This window comes from Phodopus roborovskii, unplaced genomic scaffold (genome assembly GCF_943737965.1).
Source record: "Phodopus roborovskii unplaced genomic scaffold, PHOROB, whole genome shotgun sequence".
NCBI lineage: Eukaryota > Metazoa > Chordata > Mammalia > Rodentia > Cricetidae > Phodopus > Phodopus roborovskii.
Genome location: NW_026125027.1, coordinates 1 through 20,722, shown reverse-complemented (window position 1 = coordinate 20,722; position 20,722 = coordinate 1). Strand labels below are relative to the sequence as shown.

Here is a 20,722-nt window from a genome sequence, read left to right as displayed (position 1 = left end):
TTCTCTTGAGCTAGACTATTGGTGAGGCTGTCCACTGTGTTATTTGGTTGGTGAGGTTTTTTTTTCTAACATTTATTCTTTTCCGGATCTTATTTAACAATCATGTTGCAGATTTCCCTTCTACACTGCTAATATTCTTATCTTATATCCTGAATTGATTTTCTTGACTCATCTTCTTGCTTGTTTTCTTGAAGTCACTTATTACTTTTAGAAGTAGTTTTACTTTTATCCCCATGTCTATATTCAGTATCTTTAGATTTAGTAATTAAGAGTTTGTGATCTCTTAGAGGCGTCATGAATCCTTGCCTGCTCTTGTTTCTTCTGTTCATGTGTTGTAATTTGCCTACCTGCTTGAAATCTCTGGGTTTACTTGGTTATTATTTCAGTGAATAATCCCCAATAGATAGGAAAATCAACCACTTTGGGTTGAGGCTCCTGGTTCTGCTTGTCCTACTTCAGATGGGGTGGTTTGCTACTCTACCTCCACTCCCAACCCACACTACCATCTGTTTCTCTCACTTTCATGATTTCCAGTGCTCCTTCAATCATTCCATCTTGGAGACAGAGATTATCACATAGGCTGCTTCTATTCCATCATCAGGTACCAACCATACTACAGAGAGCGTTTTGTCAGCCTCTAAAAAAACAAGAAGCATTTAAATAGAATAGAATCTATGCTTTCATTTTGACTTAAAAAAAAATCTGACAATATTGGGACACCCTTATCATAACAGTGATCTCATTAGTGGAATGTGCTCTGATTTATTATTGACCCCAGCATGCACTTTGCTTTCTTCTTTTACCTACTTTCACCCATTGGAACCCTTGTTTCTAAGAACTTTATTGAAACCCAGTCATATAATTTTAATTATCTGTTTTATTTTCTTTGTTAGAAGCAATGGTCTTTACTTCAAAGAGAAATTTTGTCAGCCTTACCAGAAATAAAACCAGTGTTTTAAACCTTAGGAAATAAAGCTGTAAAGAAAATATTTTAACTCATAACCTTAATCAGTAATCACTCATTTGTATAGTTTTTTCATGTGCTATTTCCATTCCAGTTAGACCACATTTATATATGCTTTTTTCAATATATTATAAAGTCATGGCACAAGGATTTTATTTTTCTATATTAACCATTAAAATAAACATGTCTGGGGCAACGAGAAAGCTCAGTTTCCAAGCCAGATGACCTGAGTTTGATCCCTGGGACCCAAGTGGTAAAAAGAGAGAAATGACTCTCATGAGTTTCCCTTTGACCTACACACACATATACTGTGGCACATGTGCACCCCCCACATTTCTAAGCCATTAAAATGGCCATTATTATGTTTTTCATAAAAATACTATATTGTTTTAATTACTAAAATCTAATATTGTATTTCACATTGTCTTATTTTATTAGTCTAATAAAAATTACATAAATATAATATTGTAGTTAATGATCATTGATTTGCTGATCTCATATCTCTATTCTCCAGCCCCTTTGAGTATGATGTTTTTAAGACATGTACAGATGTAGTTTTGTTTTAGTAGTGTGTATCCCTGGCTGCCTGACACAGCAGAGTCCTTGTATGGGATTTAGCAAAATATATAACAGAATTCTTATTTGTTCTAAAGGTTATCATTCATAGCTCTTAAAAATTTATTCCCTTAGCTCATGTTTAAAAAAACTCTTCCCTTTTCATACTTTGAAAAAATATTCAATGATTTCCACTATGATGCATTTGACCTAAGATCTACTGTAATACTTAGTGGGTGCACTTGAAAGGATTAAAGTGCAAGGCCCCTCAGCAGGTACTCCTTTATGTTGTGTATGCAATAAAATAAGCATTACGTTTTAAAAAGTGATACATGTCTATACATTAAAGTGTACACTCTGGGGCAGTGTACACATGAACTGTAAATTTGATACAAACAATATTGGGTCACTCTTCCTTAGGAGAACCACTCTACTCTTTTTGCTTATGTTTTATTTGTCTAGGTGGGGTAAAACCTTGTGCTTTAAACTGCCTGGCTGAAGGTTACAATTTCTACACTGAGCGGGCCCCTGCAGTCATAGACGGAACCCAGTGCAATGCTGACTCGCTGGATATCTGTATCAACGGAGAATGCAAGGTGGCGTGGATTTCACTAATCTTTGTCTCGGCGTCTTTAAGAACTTCGTTTTGTTTTTGTTTTTCTCGGATAGGGGCTTGTGTTCTGTTCTATGTTCAATTTTATAAAGCTACATTTTAGATAAATGCAAATACAGCGAAGGACAACAGTACAACACACACACACACACACACACAGAGCCCAGAACAACCCATTCATATTATAGAACAATGCAAAAGATGATTTCTCCTGGAATTTTAATTATATTTATAATAATTGCCAAGGGTATAGATTTTTTGTCTTTAATTTGCATTATTCTCCTGTTCTGTTTATAAACAAAATAATAGAAAAAGAGGGGGGAATAAGAATTCAGCTTTTCTTCATGTGGCTACCATGTGTTCTTACTGGAAGACTTTATATATTTCACAGTATAATTTTTTTCTCAAAGTGTGAAATAGCTATGTTCCACCTACTTTATCTCCTTTTGAAGCATTATGATGGTTTTCATTACGCAGTCAGTCTTACTACGGCATTTACTTTTGCATTAGCCAGATGACTTGGAAAGGGTAGGATCAAATCCATGGATCTTATCATAATAAGAAAAGCCACAAAACCACTGTTCTCATAACTTGTTTCGCTTGTTTTACTCTGAAGAGAAGCACATTACTAAGTGATACAAACTGAGACAGAAGAGATAAAGCTAGTGTTTTGCTTAGCTTCATAATTTCCAGGTTCCTTTTGATAAGTTGCCTTTAGATTCAATGATCCAGTTTATGTGTGTGTGGGGCACACATGTTTTTATATGTATGTATGCAAGTGTGTGTATGTGTGTGTAAAGAGAGAAAAAGAGATTTGCATTTACTTATGTGTATTTGTATAGGTACTTTTCTTAAAGTAAAATATTTTATAACAGTTTTTAGATAACAAGATATAATGACAATTTTAAAATTATATTTAGTATCAATGCCTAAATTACAAATGTACAAATTCAGGCACCAAAATATATGCCATATATATATATATGCTAAAAATGTCCTTATTTTTTAAATTAAAGACAAAATTAAAAAGTGGAATTTTAGGTTCTTAAATTGCATGCTTACAGCTCCTTTTTGTTTATGCCAATTTGACTCTCAAGAAACAAGTATTCATTTTTAAAAACTTACTCAGATATGAACTTCATAATTGGCATCTAGCACTAACAATTTCCTGAAAGAGGTCATGGCTAGGAAGGGCACACACTAGGGATCAGTTGAAAACTGTATTATATCCTTGCAGGGCATGAGCTCAGTGGGACCCTTTGTTATAGCCCTACAGAGGATGAGCTCAGTAGAGTCCTTATTGTAGCCCTGCAGAAGGCCATTCCTAGCTCTTGACTTTCTAGACTGGGGGTGAAAGAAAGAGTCCATTACTAAACATTACAATATTTTAAAGGGTTAGAAAATGATATCTATCAATCAAAGAGAGACTTAGTTTAGAAATAGTCATATGCCTAGGGAATCAATTTTCTTTTTTGTTTAGTTATTTAGAAATGTTAGCTAGAGAATAACATTACATGAGACAAATCTCCTATTTTGATTCCCTTTACTGGAAATACAAGTAAATAGCTACATTATATGTATTTGATTAGTTATGGTTCCAAGAGTTTCCCTTGTTGACACACTGACTGTTCTCTATTTTCAGCATGTAGGCTGTGATAATATTTTGGGATCTGATGCTAGGGAAGATAGGTGCCGAGTCTGTGGTGGGGATGGAAGTACCTGCGATGCCATTGAAGGGTTCTTCAATGACTCGTTGCCCAGAGGAGGTGAGTACGGTGAAAACTCTTCTTCTGGTGATCTGCAGTAGTGAAGAGTCTTGCTTTTCTTCTCTTAGATGCTGGAAACTTCCTTTATGTAGGCCAGCAGTGTCTTCTCCCAGACGGCCATCCTTTCAGTCTTTTACATGTTAAATGTCGCTTTGTGAAACTATTTTAAGGAACGTATTTTACTTCATTTAGCTTTTCTGTGAGGAGGTTTGTTGAGGACTGAAAAAAAGCCTTTGACCATGCTAGGCAAATTGTTCTGCCACTGAGCTACACCTCCAGTCCTACGGGTTTTTGTTTTTGTTTGTTTTATTTGGTTTGGTTTTTAAATAGGATCCACTGAAATGACCCTATCTGCTTTTGAATTCCCCAGCATAGACAGACGATCCTGTCCTCCCAGCCTCAATGGGTAGCTATGACTGTAGCCATGTTTCTTTAAACTGTGATAACCCATAGAGCAGTGGTGTAAGGAGAGCCTGCTGAGAAAAGAAAGGTGGGACAGTATCACACACATCAAGGCTGTAAAATATCTTCAGGTGATTGCAGAAAAAAAAGAAATTAGGCAGATCTCTATGAGTTCATGGCCAGCTTGATCTACAAAGTAAGTCACACTCTATCTCAAGCTCCCTCCTACCCACCGTTTGAACATTTTCTCTTCATAGACACACAGTTACAGTTATGAAGTACAAAGTCAAAGAAGAAATGAAAGAATAAAAAGCATTGCTAGTACTAGATGGCTACTACGTGCTCATTTTCTAGTTAGCTGCTTATTGCCAGCATTCATCTGTGTTCCAGGTTATATGGAAGTGGTGCGGATTCCAAGAGGTTCTGTTCATATCGAAGTAAGAGAAGTTTCCATGTCAAAAAATTACATTGGTAAGTAATTTTGCTAGATTATTTTTTTAATTAATGATGTGAAGGATCTAATACTGAAAGATGTTTCAAGATGCATCCATACACATATAAATACTAAGCAGAAAAATTAGAAGCTTATAGCTTACACTTCACTGTGTTGTTTGATTTTTAACTCAATACTATTGAAGTATAGCTTATGTAGAATAGAATACATAATGATTAACTATATAGTTTGAATATTATTAATGATCATATAAATGCTACAACCAAAGTGAAAACATTTCTATGATTCTAAAATTTATTGTCTTTTGCAGTTGAATTTCCTTCAGTATTCTTTAGAGTTTAGTTCCATAATCCCAACCTTGGTCTCAGGCAAACATTGATCTATTTTTAATTTAATTTTTATTTTTCATATCTGTATGGTATGCATGTTATAATAATGCATAAATATAATTTTAATATTAATATGACATTTGTTCAATTGTTGATGGATATTTGAAACATATTTATAGTCTTACTATTATAAATAAAGCTTCTGTGTATGTGCATGTGTGTATATGTGTACGTGTGTGTGTGTGTGTGTGTGTGCATGCAGGTACATGTCATTATCTCAAAGATATAAATATACTCCATGTTCATTACAGAATTATTCACAGCTGCCTGAGACCTGAACCCAGGTCCTCTGCAAGAGCAGTGCATGGTTTTTAACCATGGAACCAACTCCCTTCATTTCATTTTTAAGGTTCAGGTCTCAGCACCAGTGTTGGGCAGCTAATTACTGCCTGTACCTCCAGTTCCATGGGATCTAACACCTTCTTGAGTCTTGGGGTACTGCACTACATTCACAGACCCATACAAAACACACATAAACACATAATTCAAAATGAAAAAGTACAATATGGCTGCTCAAACAAGACCTGAACAATGATAATACCTGTTGACATCCCAACATAGATGAAAGAAGTAACCCAAAGCCTTGCCCTTAGATTAAAAGCTATAAGCAATTAAAAGCTGCCATGAGAGGGAGGATCCATCTTCTCCACAGATGGATACACTAAATGATCATCTAATCCCAAGTTATCATCCCTAAAATACACATACAAGCAACACTATACAAACTAAGCTGGTTGCGTTTATATATTTATTTGTATATATGTGTAGCAATAATAATAATTAAATAATAGAAAGGCATGAATTTGAAAGGGAGTGGGGGACATGAGGGGGTTGGAAGGAAGTGGGTGGAATTCTGTAATTATATTTTAAAATTGGAAAAACAGATAAAAAAGGAAATCCTGCTATGGCATAAACAAACTCAAAGGACATTTTGGAAAATGACATAAACCAAACACAGACAGAGTTAGCTCTTCACATCATTTATATGTACGTTCTAAAATCTCATAGACACATACATGTCTGATTACAGTCGGTCTTAGAAGGAGAGTAACAGATGGAGAGCTGTTGGTAATGAAGTATAAACTCAGTTATGTGATAAATAAATCCCAGAGCTATAACATACTATATATCTAATAAAAATGTGTTGTTGAGTGACACTATTCCTGATGAGATGTGAACACATATCTACTCACTACATATAGGGAACAGAGAACAGACCAGAGATAGACACTACCAAATCCATTTGGGGGAACCGTTTTTATCAGCGTTACTTACAGGAATATGGGCGAGGGACTACATACAGGAGCAGGGACTACTCAAAGATAACTGCTTCACCAAAGCCCAGCCCAGCATGGGTGACAGTTCTCAAAAGCTGGAAACCCAGAGCACACTGCACAGCCTGCGGGCAGCTCAGTAGTCTGGAGAGTCCTTTCGCAGTGGCTAAGTTGGTCGTTATTGATATTTTCAAGATGATTGGCTGGTCTCTGCCTCTCCCAGGTAGCTGGCCTGAGGCTTTGTGCCCTGGCTCATCTGAAAGTGATTCAGGTGGCCTTACAGTTTATGTGGCCTTGCGGAAGGCAGGGACTTCTCAAGTTATCGGGGTGTTTACTTCCTGGTTTAAGGAGCTTCCTGGGGTACTTCTCATCCCTTAGAACATGCTATTGCTCCACCTTTCCATTAATTTCCCGTTGTGAGAAATTTCTCTCCATAGTAGAAGGCCTTAATCTCAGGAGACTTCTACACAACAACTGCATGCTTGAAAACTTTATTTTCCAACTTAAATTATTATCATTATGTAACTCAATTTTTAAAGATAATTATTATTATCATTTTTAATTATGTATATATATCTGTCTGTGTGTGGGCAAGTGCATGTGGATATGGATGCCTGTAGCATCAGATCCTCTGAAGCTAGAGTTACAGACAGTTGTGAGCCATCCTATACAAGTGCTAGGAAGTGAACTTAGGTTCTCTGGGAGACTGGCATTAGCCCTTAACCACTCTCCAGCCTCCCACTAATTTCTCTTTACACATGCCTCATATTTTGGGACCTAGTTACAAGTATTTGCTAATTTTAGTGGAGCTTTTATAAATTTGTGTTCTAGAGTTTTCGTGGATTGTTGTTGTTGTTGTTGTTGTTTTACATAGATCACCATGTCAAATTTGAACAAAGGCAGTTTCCCTTTTTATTTACAATCTTTATTATTGTTAGTCTTTTCTGTGTGGTACAAGGTTACATAGATGTGAGGATGCCCAACATCTCTTTATTAATCCAAACTTAAGAGAAAAATGTTCATTTAAAAAAAAAACCATTAAATACAATGTTAGTGAGGAATTTATGTGGATGGCATTTTATTAAGTCAAGGATGCTCTGTTCTGAGGGTTTTAGTCATGCATGGCTATTGAAGTTCTCTGGATCTACTGATGGGGTTTTAACCAATATTAACGTAATGAAAACCAGTGTCTTTGTTTGTTAAATCTATCTAGTATTCTTGGAACAAAAATATCACTTTATCATAATGTAGTATCCCAATTATATTGATGGAATTGATTTTCTAATATTTGTAAGGCTATTTAAACCCATGTTTTTTGTTAGTCTCTTGTTTTTTCATGTGATGTCTTTCTTGATATAAACCTGACCCCATAAAATGAGTTGAGAAACACTTTCCCCCATTTTCTCAAGGAACCTAGGGGAAATAGATATTATGTTTTAATATTGGATAGGCTTTAACTGTAAAACTCAGGTTTAAGTTTTCTTTATGGGAAGTTTTTATTGAAAAAACTGAGTTTCTGTAATTATAAAGTTTTTCAATTTATTGGCATAATACTATATATAACATTGCTTTATTATTCTTTAGATGTCTGTAAACATATAGACATCATTCTTTTCATTTTCTAGACTGTTAACTTGAATCTTTTATTTCTTTTTCTTGATCATTCTGGTGAAGGGTTTATTAATTTTCTGATATTTTCAAAGATCAGGATTTTGGTTCAAATGCTTTTGTCTATTTCCCCATGACAGCTGTCCTTATTCTTCTATTTATTAATGGCATTTTAATTTATTTTGTTTTAATTTGTTATTTTTGGTAGTTTCTCAATATGGAAATGTAGATTGTTGTTTTTTATATTATGAAATAAATGTTTTGCACTTTAAATTTCTCTTTAGTTTAATCACTTATTTATTTATTTATTTATTTATTTATTTATTTATTGAGACAGGATTTCTCTATTTAGTCCTGGCTATTTTAGAGCTTGCTCTGTAGACTAGGTTGGTCTCGAACTCACAGAAATCTGCTTGCCTTTGCCTCCTGAGTGCTGGCATGTGCCATCACTGCCCAGCTAACCACATATTTTTAGGTATCATATTGTCATTATCACTTGTTTTTAAATATGTTACTTATCTTTAAGCAGAAATTACTCATTTTCTAAATGTGTTTTACTGTTGGTTTCTAGTTTAGTCCTAAACATAGAAACTACATGTACAAGATATTTTTAGAGGTAGGTGTGTGTGTGTGTGTGTGTGTGATATTTGTCATTAATATTTTATTGTGGCTCAACACATGTGCGATTAAGCAGAATGTATACTGTAGTGTTACTGAGCTAATATTCCATAAATCTAGTCAAATAGATTACATCAGTTGGATAGCTTTGTCCAATCTTATATATTTGTATTTTCTCCCTTCTTGGTTAAGTAGTAATTGCAAGAGTCTACTTCATTCATTTCTGCCCTTCCATTAATTATGTCTTTTGATCTACTGATTTGGAGTTTGGCTTGTTCGCACTTTTCCAAAAAAGATGTATTATGACATTTTTTATTTGAGATCTCTCTGATTTCTGTGTAGACATTTAGAACTCTAAGCTTCCCTCTGTCCTATTTTTGCTGTATCCCACAGGTTTTGGTATGTTATGTTTTCATTATAATCTGATTCCAGAGATATTTTTGTTGCTGTTTCCTTCTTGATTTCTTCAATGATCCATTTATTGCTCAATCATGTGTTGTTTGCTCCATAATTCTTACTGTTGATGTATAGCCTTAAATCCCTATGATCAAATAGAATAAAATGAATTATTCACTTGGTGAATTATTTTAAGTGTTCTATATTTGCTACAACTATTTTGTGTGCAATATATGATCTATTTTAGAGAAAGTTCTGTGGGATGCTGAGAATATCATAGAGTTTTTTAATGGAATATCTATAGATTTTGTTGAGATTATTTGATTTAAAATGTCATTTAATCCTAACATTTCTCTGTCTGGTATGTGGATGGGAACTGAGACGGCCTATCCGTTGGTGAGAGGTGGATGTTGCTACACTACCATTGTGACTACATTAATCTGTGTCTTTATGTCTAGTGGTTTGTGTTTCATGAAATTAAACTTAGCTATTTTCAATTTATGTATGTTTAGAATTGTAATGTCTTCTTATTGGATCAATCCCTACGATGGTTGATATTGATTAGTTTGAAAGGATCTATAGCCATCTAGGAAACAAGCCTCTACACGTACAACACATACATATGAATAATTATCTTCATTAGTTTCATCTCTGGTCATCCACATGAGGAATTATCTTGGTTAGATTATTGAGATTAGAAGAGCTATCATAATGTGGGCATTACCATTGCACAGGCTAGAATACTTGACTAGGTAAAAAAGATAGCCAGCTGTGCAGTCATGTACCACTACTTCCTGACAGATGATTCAGAACAGTCAATTACCTCATGACACTAACACAGGGTTTCTCTTCCATGATGACTGTTTCCTACAACTATGAGAACTATGAGCCAAAATAAACCCCCTTTTAAGTTTATTTCTTACCAGGTATTTTATTGATGCACCAAGACAAGTAACTGATACAACTGGAATGAAGGGATCTTCTTACTCTCTTTAGGTGACTTTTGGTTTGAGATGCATTTTGTCAGATTAGAACAGTGATACCTGATATTTCCAAATTTTATTTGTTTGGAATACCTTTTTCCATTTTTTTTTCACCCTAAACTAGTATCTGTCTTTGAAGGTGGGTGTGTTTCTTACAAGCAGAAAATACACGATTCCTGTTTTTAATCCAATCTTTTATTTTCTGTCTTTTGATTGGGAAATTAAAACCATTAATGTGCACTGTTGTTGAAAGAGTGTATTACTTTCTGTCATTCTATTGATGTTGTAGCGTTTGTTCTTTTTCTTAATCCCCCTTTGCTAACTGTTGTTCTAGCATTATTAGCTCCCTCACCCCCTTAGCCTCTTACCATACTTTTTAGGTCCAAAGAATTACTCCCAGTATCTTCTGTTAGGTGACTTAGTGGTCATAAACTCCTACAGCTTGCTTTTATCATGGAAATTTTTTCTTCTCACATCCCGACAGAGTTTTGCCAAGTGTTACAATCTGGTTTAACAGCTGTAATCTTTCCAAATTTGAAATATATAATTCAAAGCCTTATTTTAAAAGTTTCAGTTAAAAACTCAGCTGTTGTGATAAGCCTTCATTTTGGTGTTTCTCTCTTGCAGCTTTCAAACACTTTCGTCTTTCTGGATATTCAGTGTTTGATTATGACACAGTGTGAGGAGTTATTTGGTGTTCTGCATGCTTTTATACCTAGGTGGACTTCCTTTTTCCTAGATTTGGGGAATATTCTGTTGTCATTTTGCTGAAAATATTTTTATGATATGAAGTTCTCCGTCCATGTTCCTAGTTCAAAGGAATTGGTGTTTTTATGGTATCTCAAAGAACGTTGCATTCCCACATATAAAAAGAAAGTATGAGTGCTCTTCACTGAATGTATCCACCTTCCACTTTGCCTATTTTCCCTGTGCTCTGCTCTGTTTATTGGTGAGGCATTCCACTGAACTTTTTATTTGACTTATTTTCATCTCTATCATTTCAACTTGGATTTTCTTCTATATTTTACATTCCATTGTAATATGTTGACTTCCTTTCTTCAGCTGTTTACTCATATTCTCATTCATTTCTTTGAGCGTGTTTATTGTCATTCTTTTGACTTTTCCTTCTGGGATTTTCTGTAGGTGTTTCTAACTTGGGCCCATTATTTTGGATTGATACTTTTTGGAGGCGACAGCTTGTCTTCGTTTTTCATATTACTGTGTTCTTGTGCTGTGATTTGCATATCAGAAGTTAGAGTTGGGTAGTCATTTATTTGTTTGTTTGGTGTTGGTTGCCCTTCTTTTACTGAGAGTGTTTGCAATGTCCTAGACGGACTTTATTGTAGTGTGGTTGAGGTGTGGTTGAATTTCCTATTCAATACCTAGTCCTCCCCTGGTAGTAGAATACTAACTGAAATAATAGACACTACCTAGGAATAAATTCCTTGATTACTGTGTTCTGTCTGGTATCCCTCATGTTTCTTTCCTGGTTCCTCAAAGACAGTCTTGCTGCTGGGAATTCCTCTGCAAAAGGTAGCATTTTTCCCACGTCTTTGTTTATGAGGACTACTCTGGACTAGTGTCTGAGTTTGGCTCTGGATCCTACTCCAGATCTGGCTCTGGACTGACACTTGGAAATAGAAGTAGGTTCCTACCTTTAGAATAAGTTTCTCACACACTTGTGCTGTGCCAAGTGAGAGTTTTGCAGGTTGATGCTTGGTGTTCCTTCTGTATAGCTGTTCTTGGCTAAGCTAAGGACCATGTGAAGTTGATTTACAGAGACAATTGGAGCTAATTAGTGGGTGGAATGGCTGAGATAAACTTAGCTTTACTAGGTGACTTGTGGGTTCTGGTTTCATGATTGATCATTCATGATATGAGCAGGGATTATTTTATTTTTTAAAATCAGCATACAAATTAGTGTAACACATATCCTCATGGCGTTTTCATACACATTTAGCTTTGATTGCCCCCTGCCAGTTATAATTCAGTGTGAAGGGGATCTTGGCGGGTGGGGTCCAAACCATGGATGTTGAGAGACAAACATGCCATGCACATAGAGCTTACATGGGAAGTTTTACTGGGGGAAGGGAAGGTAGAAAGATAATCACAATATTCCTCAAATTATTCCACAAAATAGAAGCAGGAAAAAAAATTGCTAAGTTCCCTTTATGAGGTTACAGTCACCCTGATACCCAAACCACAGAAGATTCAACAAAGAAGAGAATTAAAGGCCAATTTCCCTCATAAACGTTGTTGCAAAAATACTCAATAAAAGACTTGCAAACTGGATCAAAAAACACAAAAAAGATTAGCCATCATGACCAAATGGGATTCATCCCAGAGATACAGGGATGGTTCAGCATATGAAAAATCTGTCAATGTAATCTACTATATAAACAAAATGAAAGAAAGAATACCATGATCATCTCACTAGATGTTGAAAAATCCTTTGACGAAATCCAATACCTCTTCATTGCAAAAGTCTTGTATAGATCTGGGAAACAAGGGGCATTCCTATACATGAAAGGCAATTTACAGCAAGCCTATATAGCCAACACCAAATTAAATGGAGAGAAACTCAAAACAGCTCCACTAAAATCAGGACCAAGACAAGACTGCTTACCATACCTTGCTAGAGCAACAAGACAACTAATGAAGACCAGAGGGATACAAATTGGACAGGAAGAAATCCAAGTATTGCTTTTCACAGATGATATGATAGTATTCATATTCATAAGCAATCCCTAAATATCTACCAGAAAATAAGTAAAATGCCTTTAGTGAAGTGTCTGCCTATAAGATTAACTAAAAAAAAATAATTAGTGTCTCTCCTACATACAAATGACAAACAGGCTAAGAAAAATGTCAGGCAAACAACACCCTTCACAATAACCACAAATAATATAAAATATTTTGGGAGTAGTTGTAACCAAGCAAGTGAAAGACTTGTATGACAATAACTTCAAGTATTTGAAGAAAGAAATTGAAGATGTCAGAAAGTGGAAAAACCTCCCATGCTCATGGGTCAGTAGGATTGACAATGTAAAAATGACCATCTTACCAAAAGCAATCCTCAGATTCAATGCAATTCCCATAAAAATTCTTTACAGACCAAAGACAATACTGAACTTCATGTGGGAAAGAAAAAGAAAAGAAAAGAAAACAAAACAAAAAAACAGGATAGCAAGAGCAATCCTGAAGTATTGTCATCCCTGGTTTGGAGCTCTACTACAGCGCTATAGTAGTAAAAGCTGCATGGTATTGCCATAAATGCAGAAAGGTTGAACAACGGAATTGAATTGCAGACCCAGACATAAATCCACAAATCTGTTGACCTGTTTTTTTTATAAAGAAGCCAGAAATATACAATGGCAAAATGAAACCATCTTCAACAAATGGTGCTGGTCTAACTGAATGTTGGCATGTAGGAGAATATAAATAGATCTATATCTATCACCCTGCACAAAACTCAATTCTAAGTGGATTAAAGATGTACACATAAATCCAGATACACTGAACCTGATAGAATAGAAAGTGGGGAATAGTCTTGAACACATTGTCAGAGTAGACAACTTCCTGAGCAGAATACCAATAGTGTAGGCCTAAGATCAACAATTAGTAAATGGGACCTCATGAAACTGAAAGGTGTCGTGTAAGGCAAAGGATACTGTCAACAGGACAACAAGGAAGCCTGGAGAATGAGAAAGATCTCCACCAATCTCACGTCTGACAAAGGGCTGATTTCTAGAATATATAAAGAACTCAAGAAACTAGATATATAAAAAATCCAAATAATCCAGTTAAAAAATGGGGTACAGAGCTAAATAGAAAATTATCAACCGAAGAATATCAAATGCCAGAGAAACACTTAAAGAAATATTCAACATCCTTATCCATCAGGGAAATGAAAATCAAAATGTTTCTGAGATTCTGTCTTACACCTGTCAAAATGACTAAGATCTATAACACAAGCAACAGCTCATGCTGGAGAGGATATGCAGCAAGAGGAAACGCTCCTCCATTGTCAGTGGAAGTATAAACTTGTCTATCCACTTTGGAAATCGATATGGCCATTACTCAGAAAATTGGAAATTGATATACCCCAAGACTCTGCTGTCCCACTCCTGGGCATAAACTCAAAGGACACTCCATCTTAGCTTAAGGACATCTGCTCAATTATGTTATAGCAGCTTTATTCATAGTATCCAGAAACTGGAAAGAACCTAGATTTCTTTCCCTCAACCAAAGAATGGATAAAGAAAATGTGGTGCATATATTTACATGATGGAGTATTACTCAGTTACTTAAAAAAATGATATCATGAAATATTTGTGTTTGTTTTGTTTTTTGAGACAGGGTTTCCCTGTATTGCTTGGAGCCTGTCCTGGAACTAACGCTGTAGACCAGGCTGGCCTAGAACTCATAGAGATCCGCCTGCCTCTGCCTCACAAGAGCTGGGATTAAAGGCATGAGCCACCAATGCCTGACATCATGAAATTTTCTATCAAATGTTTGTAAGTAGAAAAAAGAATCATCCTGAGTGAGGTAACTGAGACCCAGAAAAACAAACATGGTGTGATCTCACTTGTGAGTGAATAAAAGCTGTGAAGTCACAGGTAATCATGCTACAATCCACAGACCCAGAGGCTAAATCATAAGGAGGGCTCAAATGGGGTTGCGTGGATCTCCTTGGGAAGGGGAAATAGAGGAGATTTCATGGGTGGACTGGGGGCAGGTAGGCATGGACACAGGAGGGATCAGATTGGGGGTGGACTGGAGGGAGAGAGTACTGGGAGAGATGACTGGAGTTGGGGGATATTTCAGGGATGAGGTAAAAACCTAGTGCAATGGAAACTCCCTGTAGTCAATGAGGGTGACCCTAGTGAAGACTCCTGATAATAGAGGATACAGAACAACCTGAACCAACCATCTTCTGGCACCAAGCAAGGCCTCCAGAGCAGGACCTGGTACACCAACCCAGCCACGAAGCCTTCAACCTACAATTTGTCTTGCCTGCAAGATGTGCTCCGGTAAAGGTGACACAGAACTTGTGGGAGTAGTCAACCAATGACTGATCCAATTTAGGATGCATGCCACGAGAAGGGGCCCATGGCTGACACTGCTTGGAGGGCCAGGAACCAGAGGCTGGATACCCCCAGAGCCCTAGGATAGAACCAAACACAACTAGCAAAACACAAACAAGCAAACAAAACCAGCCAATTAAATGATTTCTAATGATATTCTGATATACTCTTAGACTGGAGCCAAGCATAATTGTCATCAGAGAGGCTTTATCCAGCAACTAATAGGAGTAAATGCAGAGACGGACAGCCAAACATTAGGTGGAGCTCAGAAAACCCTGTGGAAGAAGGGGAGAAAGGATTGTAGTAGTCAGAGGGGTCAAGTACATCACAAGAAAACAGCCCACAGAATCAAGTAACCAAGACTCAACAGGGGTCACAGAGACAGGAGTGGCAATCAAGGAGCCTATATGGGTCTGGTCTAGGTCCTCTTCATATGTTAGGGTTGTGTGGCTTGGTGTTCTTGTGGGACTCCTAACAGTAGGAGTGGGGGCTGTCTCTGACTCTTGTGCCTCTTGGCGCCCTTTTCCTCTACTGGGTTGCTTTATCCAGCCTTGACAAGAGGGCATGTGCCTACTCTTATTGCATCCTGTAATGGCATGTTTGGTTGACATCCCTGGAAGTCTTGCTCTTTTTGAAGGGAAACAGAGGAGGAGTGGATCTAGGGGAGAGGCAAGGTGGAAGAAAAGGACTGGGAGGAGAGGAGGGAGGGGAACTGTGGTTGGGCTGTAATATATGAGAAGTGAAATTAATTTTAATGTTTTTTTAAAAGCTAGGTAGTACTCATAGGACAAACCCAGGCCCCCTAAACATGGGTGTTAGGAGGCCTGGGCAGTCTATGGGGCCTCTGGTAGTTGATCAGTATTTGTTCCTAGTATACGAATAGACTTTGGGAGCCCATCACACATAGAGGGATACTCTCTCAGCCTAGACACATGGGGGAGAGCCTAGGCCCTGCTCCAATTGGTATGACAGACTTTGAAGACTCCCCATGGAAGGCCTCACCCTTTTTGGGGAGCAGAAAGGGGTGGAAAGGGGATGGGGGGAAGACAGGGAGGACCAGAGGGTAAAGGGAACTGGGATTGACAGGTAAAACAAGCTTGTTTCAAACACACACACACACACACACACACACACACACACACACACACACACTAGGTAGTACTAAGACAGATTCTCTTATGTACCTCGGTCTGTTTTCTAATTCTTTGGTTCCAGTGTCTATGACCAGAATCACAAGTTTCCCCTCATGTAACCATGCCTTCAATATTTAGTGAGGAAAGTCTGCCCCTCACTTCTACCCTCATGCTAAGCAGTTCTTTAAATTTTTCCTAATGCCCTTCTTATCCTCTCATATAAATGTTTCATTCATTTCCACCAACAACACTAGGAATACTTAAGTAATTACACTCTTAGCAGTCAAGTGAAAAATTATTGCAGTTCTTTGGTTGACGTTATTTTGTTGTTATTAATTCATTTTTGACAATTTTCATACATGTATGTATATAATTCAGTATTATTAGCCTTTCCTCTACATCTCCCATCCCTATCAGCACTCCATTCTAACTCCAGATTCATGACTTGTAGTTTGTTTTATGACTTTTTAGCTTAACCAGGGTCATCTGTGCGGTCATTGAGTTAGAGAGTACCCACTGGAGCCTGAGTGTGGTCACTAGTTGGCAATACAACTAACTTCCTAACTGTATCTGTAGCAAATAGTTCAGTATGATGGATAGGAACCCCCTGAGCCCCTCCCCTCTGCCTGACTGCTAATGGCTTTATTTCTATACCAGATCTTGTAGAGGCATCGAAACTGCGAAGTTTGTTATTCCAATTTGCATTTAAGCAGGAGCAGATCATATGTAAACCAAGTTCTCAGGAGGCTAGGCAGAAGGAAACTTACAAGTATGTGACCAGTGGGCTCCATAGAGAGACCTTGTCTCAAACATAAGGCAAGCACCCCTGTCACCTCAGTGGGTGCCCTGCAATGCTTGAGACAAAGGTCCCACTCTCCACCCCAGGCTGGCCTTAGGTCACAGCAACCCCACGCTCCAGAGCTGGTGCTACCCTCACCCTACCCTATGGCTCCTCAGTCTCTCAGAGTCTCACTTTGATTGTGGATGCAAACAATTTATGGAGCAGGGCCCTGCCTCTCCCCACCCTCAGGCCACCCAGCAATCACCTTCCTGCCCTGAGACTCAAGATATGGATGTTGTCCAGAGGCTTTCTAAAAACCCAATTTCGTTTGTGCACTTTTTATTTTGAGAGGTGGGGTCCCAGGTAGGAATATGCCCACAATAAGTTCAATCACTGTTTGGGAGGAATAAGAAAAACAAACAAGGGGAGTGGGGAGATGGAGGGAGAAAGGGGAAAGAGGAAGATGGCCCAGTACCATCCCTGGATGAGATGGCTCTTCATTATAACTTTTTGTGCAATAGCTGGTCCACAGTGTATTAGTAAATGAAATTTAACATTTTAAGGTGGATTTTTACTCTCTTTTCCAGCTTTAAAATCTGAAGGAGATGATTACTATATTAATGGTGCCTGGACTATTGATTGGCCTAGGAAATTTGATGTTTCTGGAACAGCTTTCCACTATAAGAGACCAGCAGATGAACCAGAAGTCCCTGGAAAAAACATAGCCTTAGGACCCACCTGAAACACCTCATTGTAATGGTAAATGTGTCTTTGTCATTATATTTTTACTGTAATTTCCACATTATGAGGTAGAAAGGCTCATGTTTGATCAGCTCTATTTTCTAGGGGATGCAATTAAGGTAATGAAGATAAAATGATTTGCCAGATAACATTTCTCTTTTTATTTTTTATGTGTTTGTTTGCTTGCTTGCTTGCTTGTTTGTTTGTTTGAGACAGGGTTTCTCTGTGTATCCCTGGCTGTCTTGGAACTTGCTCTATAGACCAGGCTGACCTCCAACTCAAAGAGATCCTCCTGCCTCTGCCTCCTGAGTGCTGGGATTAAAGGTGTGTGCCACCACCCACTGAAAATTTTCATGTTTTCTTGAGTAAAAGCTTTATGATTGAGCAGTATGAATGAAAACAGTGACAAACTACCCATGGACAGAAAGAAAAGAACATTATATAAAAACTCATGTGCTTTGACTTTGTCTTGAAGGCCACTGAGATGCCCCATCAGATAAAGGCATTTGTCACCAAGCCTGACAACCTGAGTTCAATCTCCATGGTTCACATGACTGAAAGAACCAGTCTGGCAAATTGCCCTCTGATCTCTGTACATGCTCCAAGAATCTGTGCATCACCCCCCAATAAATAAACAAAATGTAGTGATTTTTTTTCTTAAGTTGTCTTGGGTTCAAGGTCATCCTGGACCACAGAGTGAGACTGTCAGAAAGCTAAAGTAAACAAATAAATGTTCCAAATTCCCTGTTAGACTTGCCCTATGGCATTATCTTCTTCAGAAGTAAGTATCTGAATGAAGGCTCATTGTATTTTAATTATCTTCACCAGTTGTTTTCAATGGCAGTTCTACTCCAAGAACAGAATTTGGGAATTAGGTACAAGTTCAACGTGCCCATCACTCGACCTGGCAGTGGAGATAATGAAGTTGGCTTTCTGTGGCACCATCAGCCCTGGTGAGAGTGCTCCGCTTCTGTGCTGGAGGTAAGACACCCACTAGGCAGCCCACAGCTGGCAGTGTGGAGAGTGCAAAACCTACTCTGAGCTGTGATTTTGTTTGCTAAAGAAGCTAATTGAAACATTTTTGCAGGTTTGCTTCAAGCTGTAATTTAACAAAGAAACTTTGTAATTATATTACATTCTGTCTGTTTCAACCTCATGTAATTTACACAGATTTGTTGGTAAAATACATCTTGGCACAATTAGTATCTGCTGGTTCTTCTCCAAGACTATCTTGAAGGTGGGCTGTTTGCTTTTCATGAACACATTCTTGGTAAAGAACATCAAGAGTTTTAAAGTAAAAACCAGCAAGAATCAGACGTCACAGATGCAACTTGTTGTAATGGGGCATGAGAATGTATGTGTGCTTGTACGCTTGTGTTTGTACAATTGTGTGTTTCCCACAATCCCATTCAAACTCCCTTCTCCAGCAAATCCAAAGTTAAGGGGCAATATACTGGGATGCTGCATAAAATTACTGGTCTGGTCTCTAGGCTAATGATGTTTAGTGACCCCATTATAATCCTCAGTGAGGTAGATGTAGCTGGTAGGCAGTGGTTGGTGATGTGTTGGTTGTCCCATGTGCGTTTTCATGGGTGCCTTTTCCCCACAATTTACTCTATTCCTAATCCTCCTCCCTCTAGTGGCCACCAATGCAATTCTTTACCTCTGGCTGGGAGAGCAGGACATTGGCTTCCTTCAAAGCCAACGCACGCACTGCTTCATGGACTGGTGAGTAGAAGTGCTGTGCAAGCAACATCTTCCTTCTCTCTGGAGACTAAATGCACCACCTCCACCATAGAGCTTTATTACAACAGGCAAAGGCAAACCCATCCTTCAAAGCCAGGGAGGCCTAGAGTGCCTCACCATTCCAAAAACCAAAGTATACATTCAAAATAATAATATTTAGAATGTAGAAATTGAAATAAATGACATATTCCCATTCTAAACTGTGCAAAAAGCATATGCATTCCATGGACCTCTGTCCATATAGCCACTGGATCTCCAAGTGTCTCAAGCATTTGAATAGGAAAAGAATATGACAGAATCCATAGTTTGAGTCATAAAAATTAAAATCATCCATTACTATAACTCTACTTTCCATAATAAAGACTATACAACGTGAAAAATAAAAGGATGCATAATACTCTATTGATATTAACTCATGAAATATCATAAAATATGGCTAATCTATTTTAAAGTTCTCCTGTTCCCACCCATTTTATGTATAAAATGTTTGATGACTCATCATATAAAGTTTTCAAAACTATAATGCATCACCACTTCTTTTTAATAAAATAAAATGACTAATACGACTGCAGATCATTTCTCAACTAATCACTTTTTGTTCCCATAAGGGCCATTGCATTATATTTAGTGTCATTTACATAATTCTTTGTTTTGTGCTAATTAAATCACTCCATGAATTAATCTATCTACCAACAAAAAAGTCATCATTAGGATAACATATATTTTAAGTAGTATAAATAAACTTATTAAGAATAGGCTAAATTTATTAAGGATGAGTTCAAATCATTTTAAGTTATAGGCATTCTAATAAGGATGCTCTAAAGCTGAGGTCAGCTGACTTGGGGAAGAAAAGACATAGTCGTATCTTCAAGTACGCAATAGAACACTGACTGGGAGCCCTACTGCCTGTTCTCTTGCTCAATTGTTCCATTTGAGGGTGGTTTAGACACAATCTTGTCTGAGGCCAAGGAGATACTAAGTGAATTTCCAATGTTGTTTCAACTCTATGATTCAGCTTATTCAGAGAGCACATAGCCCAACAAACATGGGAGAAGCTTAATTCAAAAGAAGACTATGAGTTTATTAAAGTAAAAATTTAAATGACTTATTCTTTCCATAACATTCATATTGAAAAATGGAAATGATGTGTGGATGAAGAAAACCCTAAATAAGAAAAGCCCCTGGAGGAGGGTTTCTTTTCCATAGCATAAA

General features: G+C 37.4%; 1 protein-coding gene across 1 annotated transcript in view; it reads left to right on the top strand.

Moving 5' to 3' along the window:
• Positions 1-17,765, top strand: part of LOC127230067 (A disintegrin and metalloproteinase with thrombospondin motifs 6-like) — a gene marked incomplete at its 5' end in the record, with an annotated part of 78,149 nt that extends 60,384 nt beyond the window's left edge. Inside the window, 4 exons of the mRNA XM_051195583.1 lie at positions 1,982-2,115; positions 3,775-3,898; positions 4,691-4,771; positions 17,611-17,765. Coding sequence (XP_051051540.1) covers positions 1,982-2,115; positions 3,775-3,898; positions 4,691-4,771; positions 17,611-17,765 — 494 coding nt within the window. The remainder of the gene's footprint in view (positions 1-1,981; positions 2,116-3,774; positions 3,899-4,690; positions 4,772-17,610) is intronic.
• Between the last annotated feature and the right edge of the window lie 2,957 nt (positions 17,766-20,722).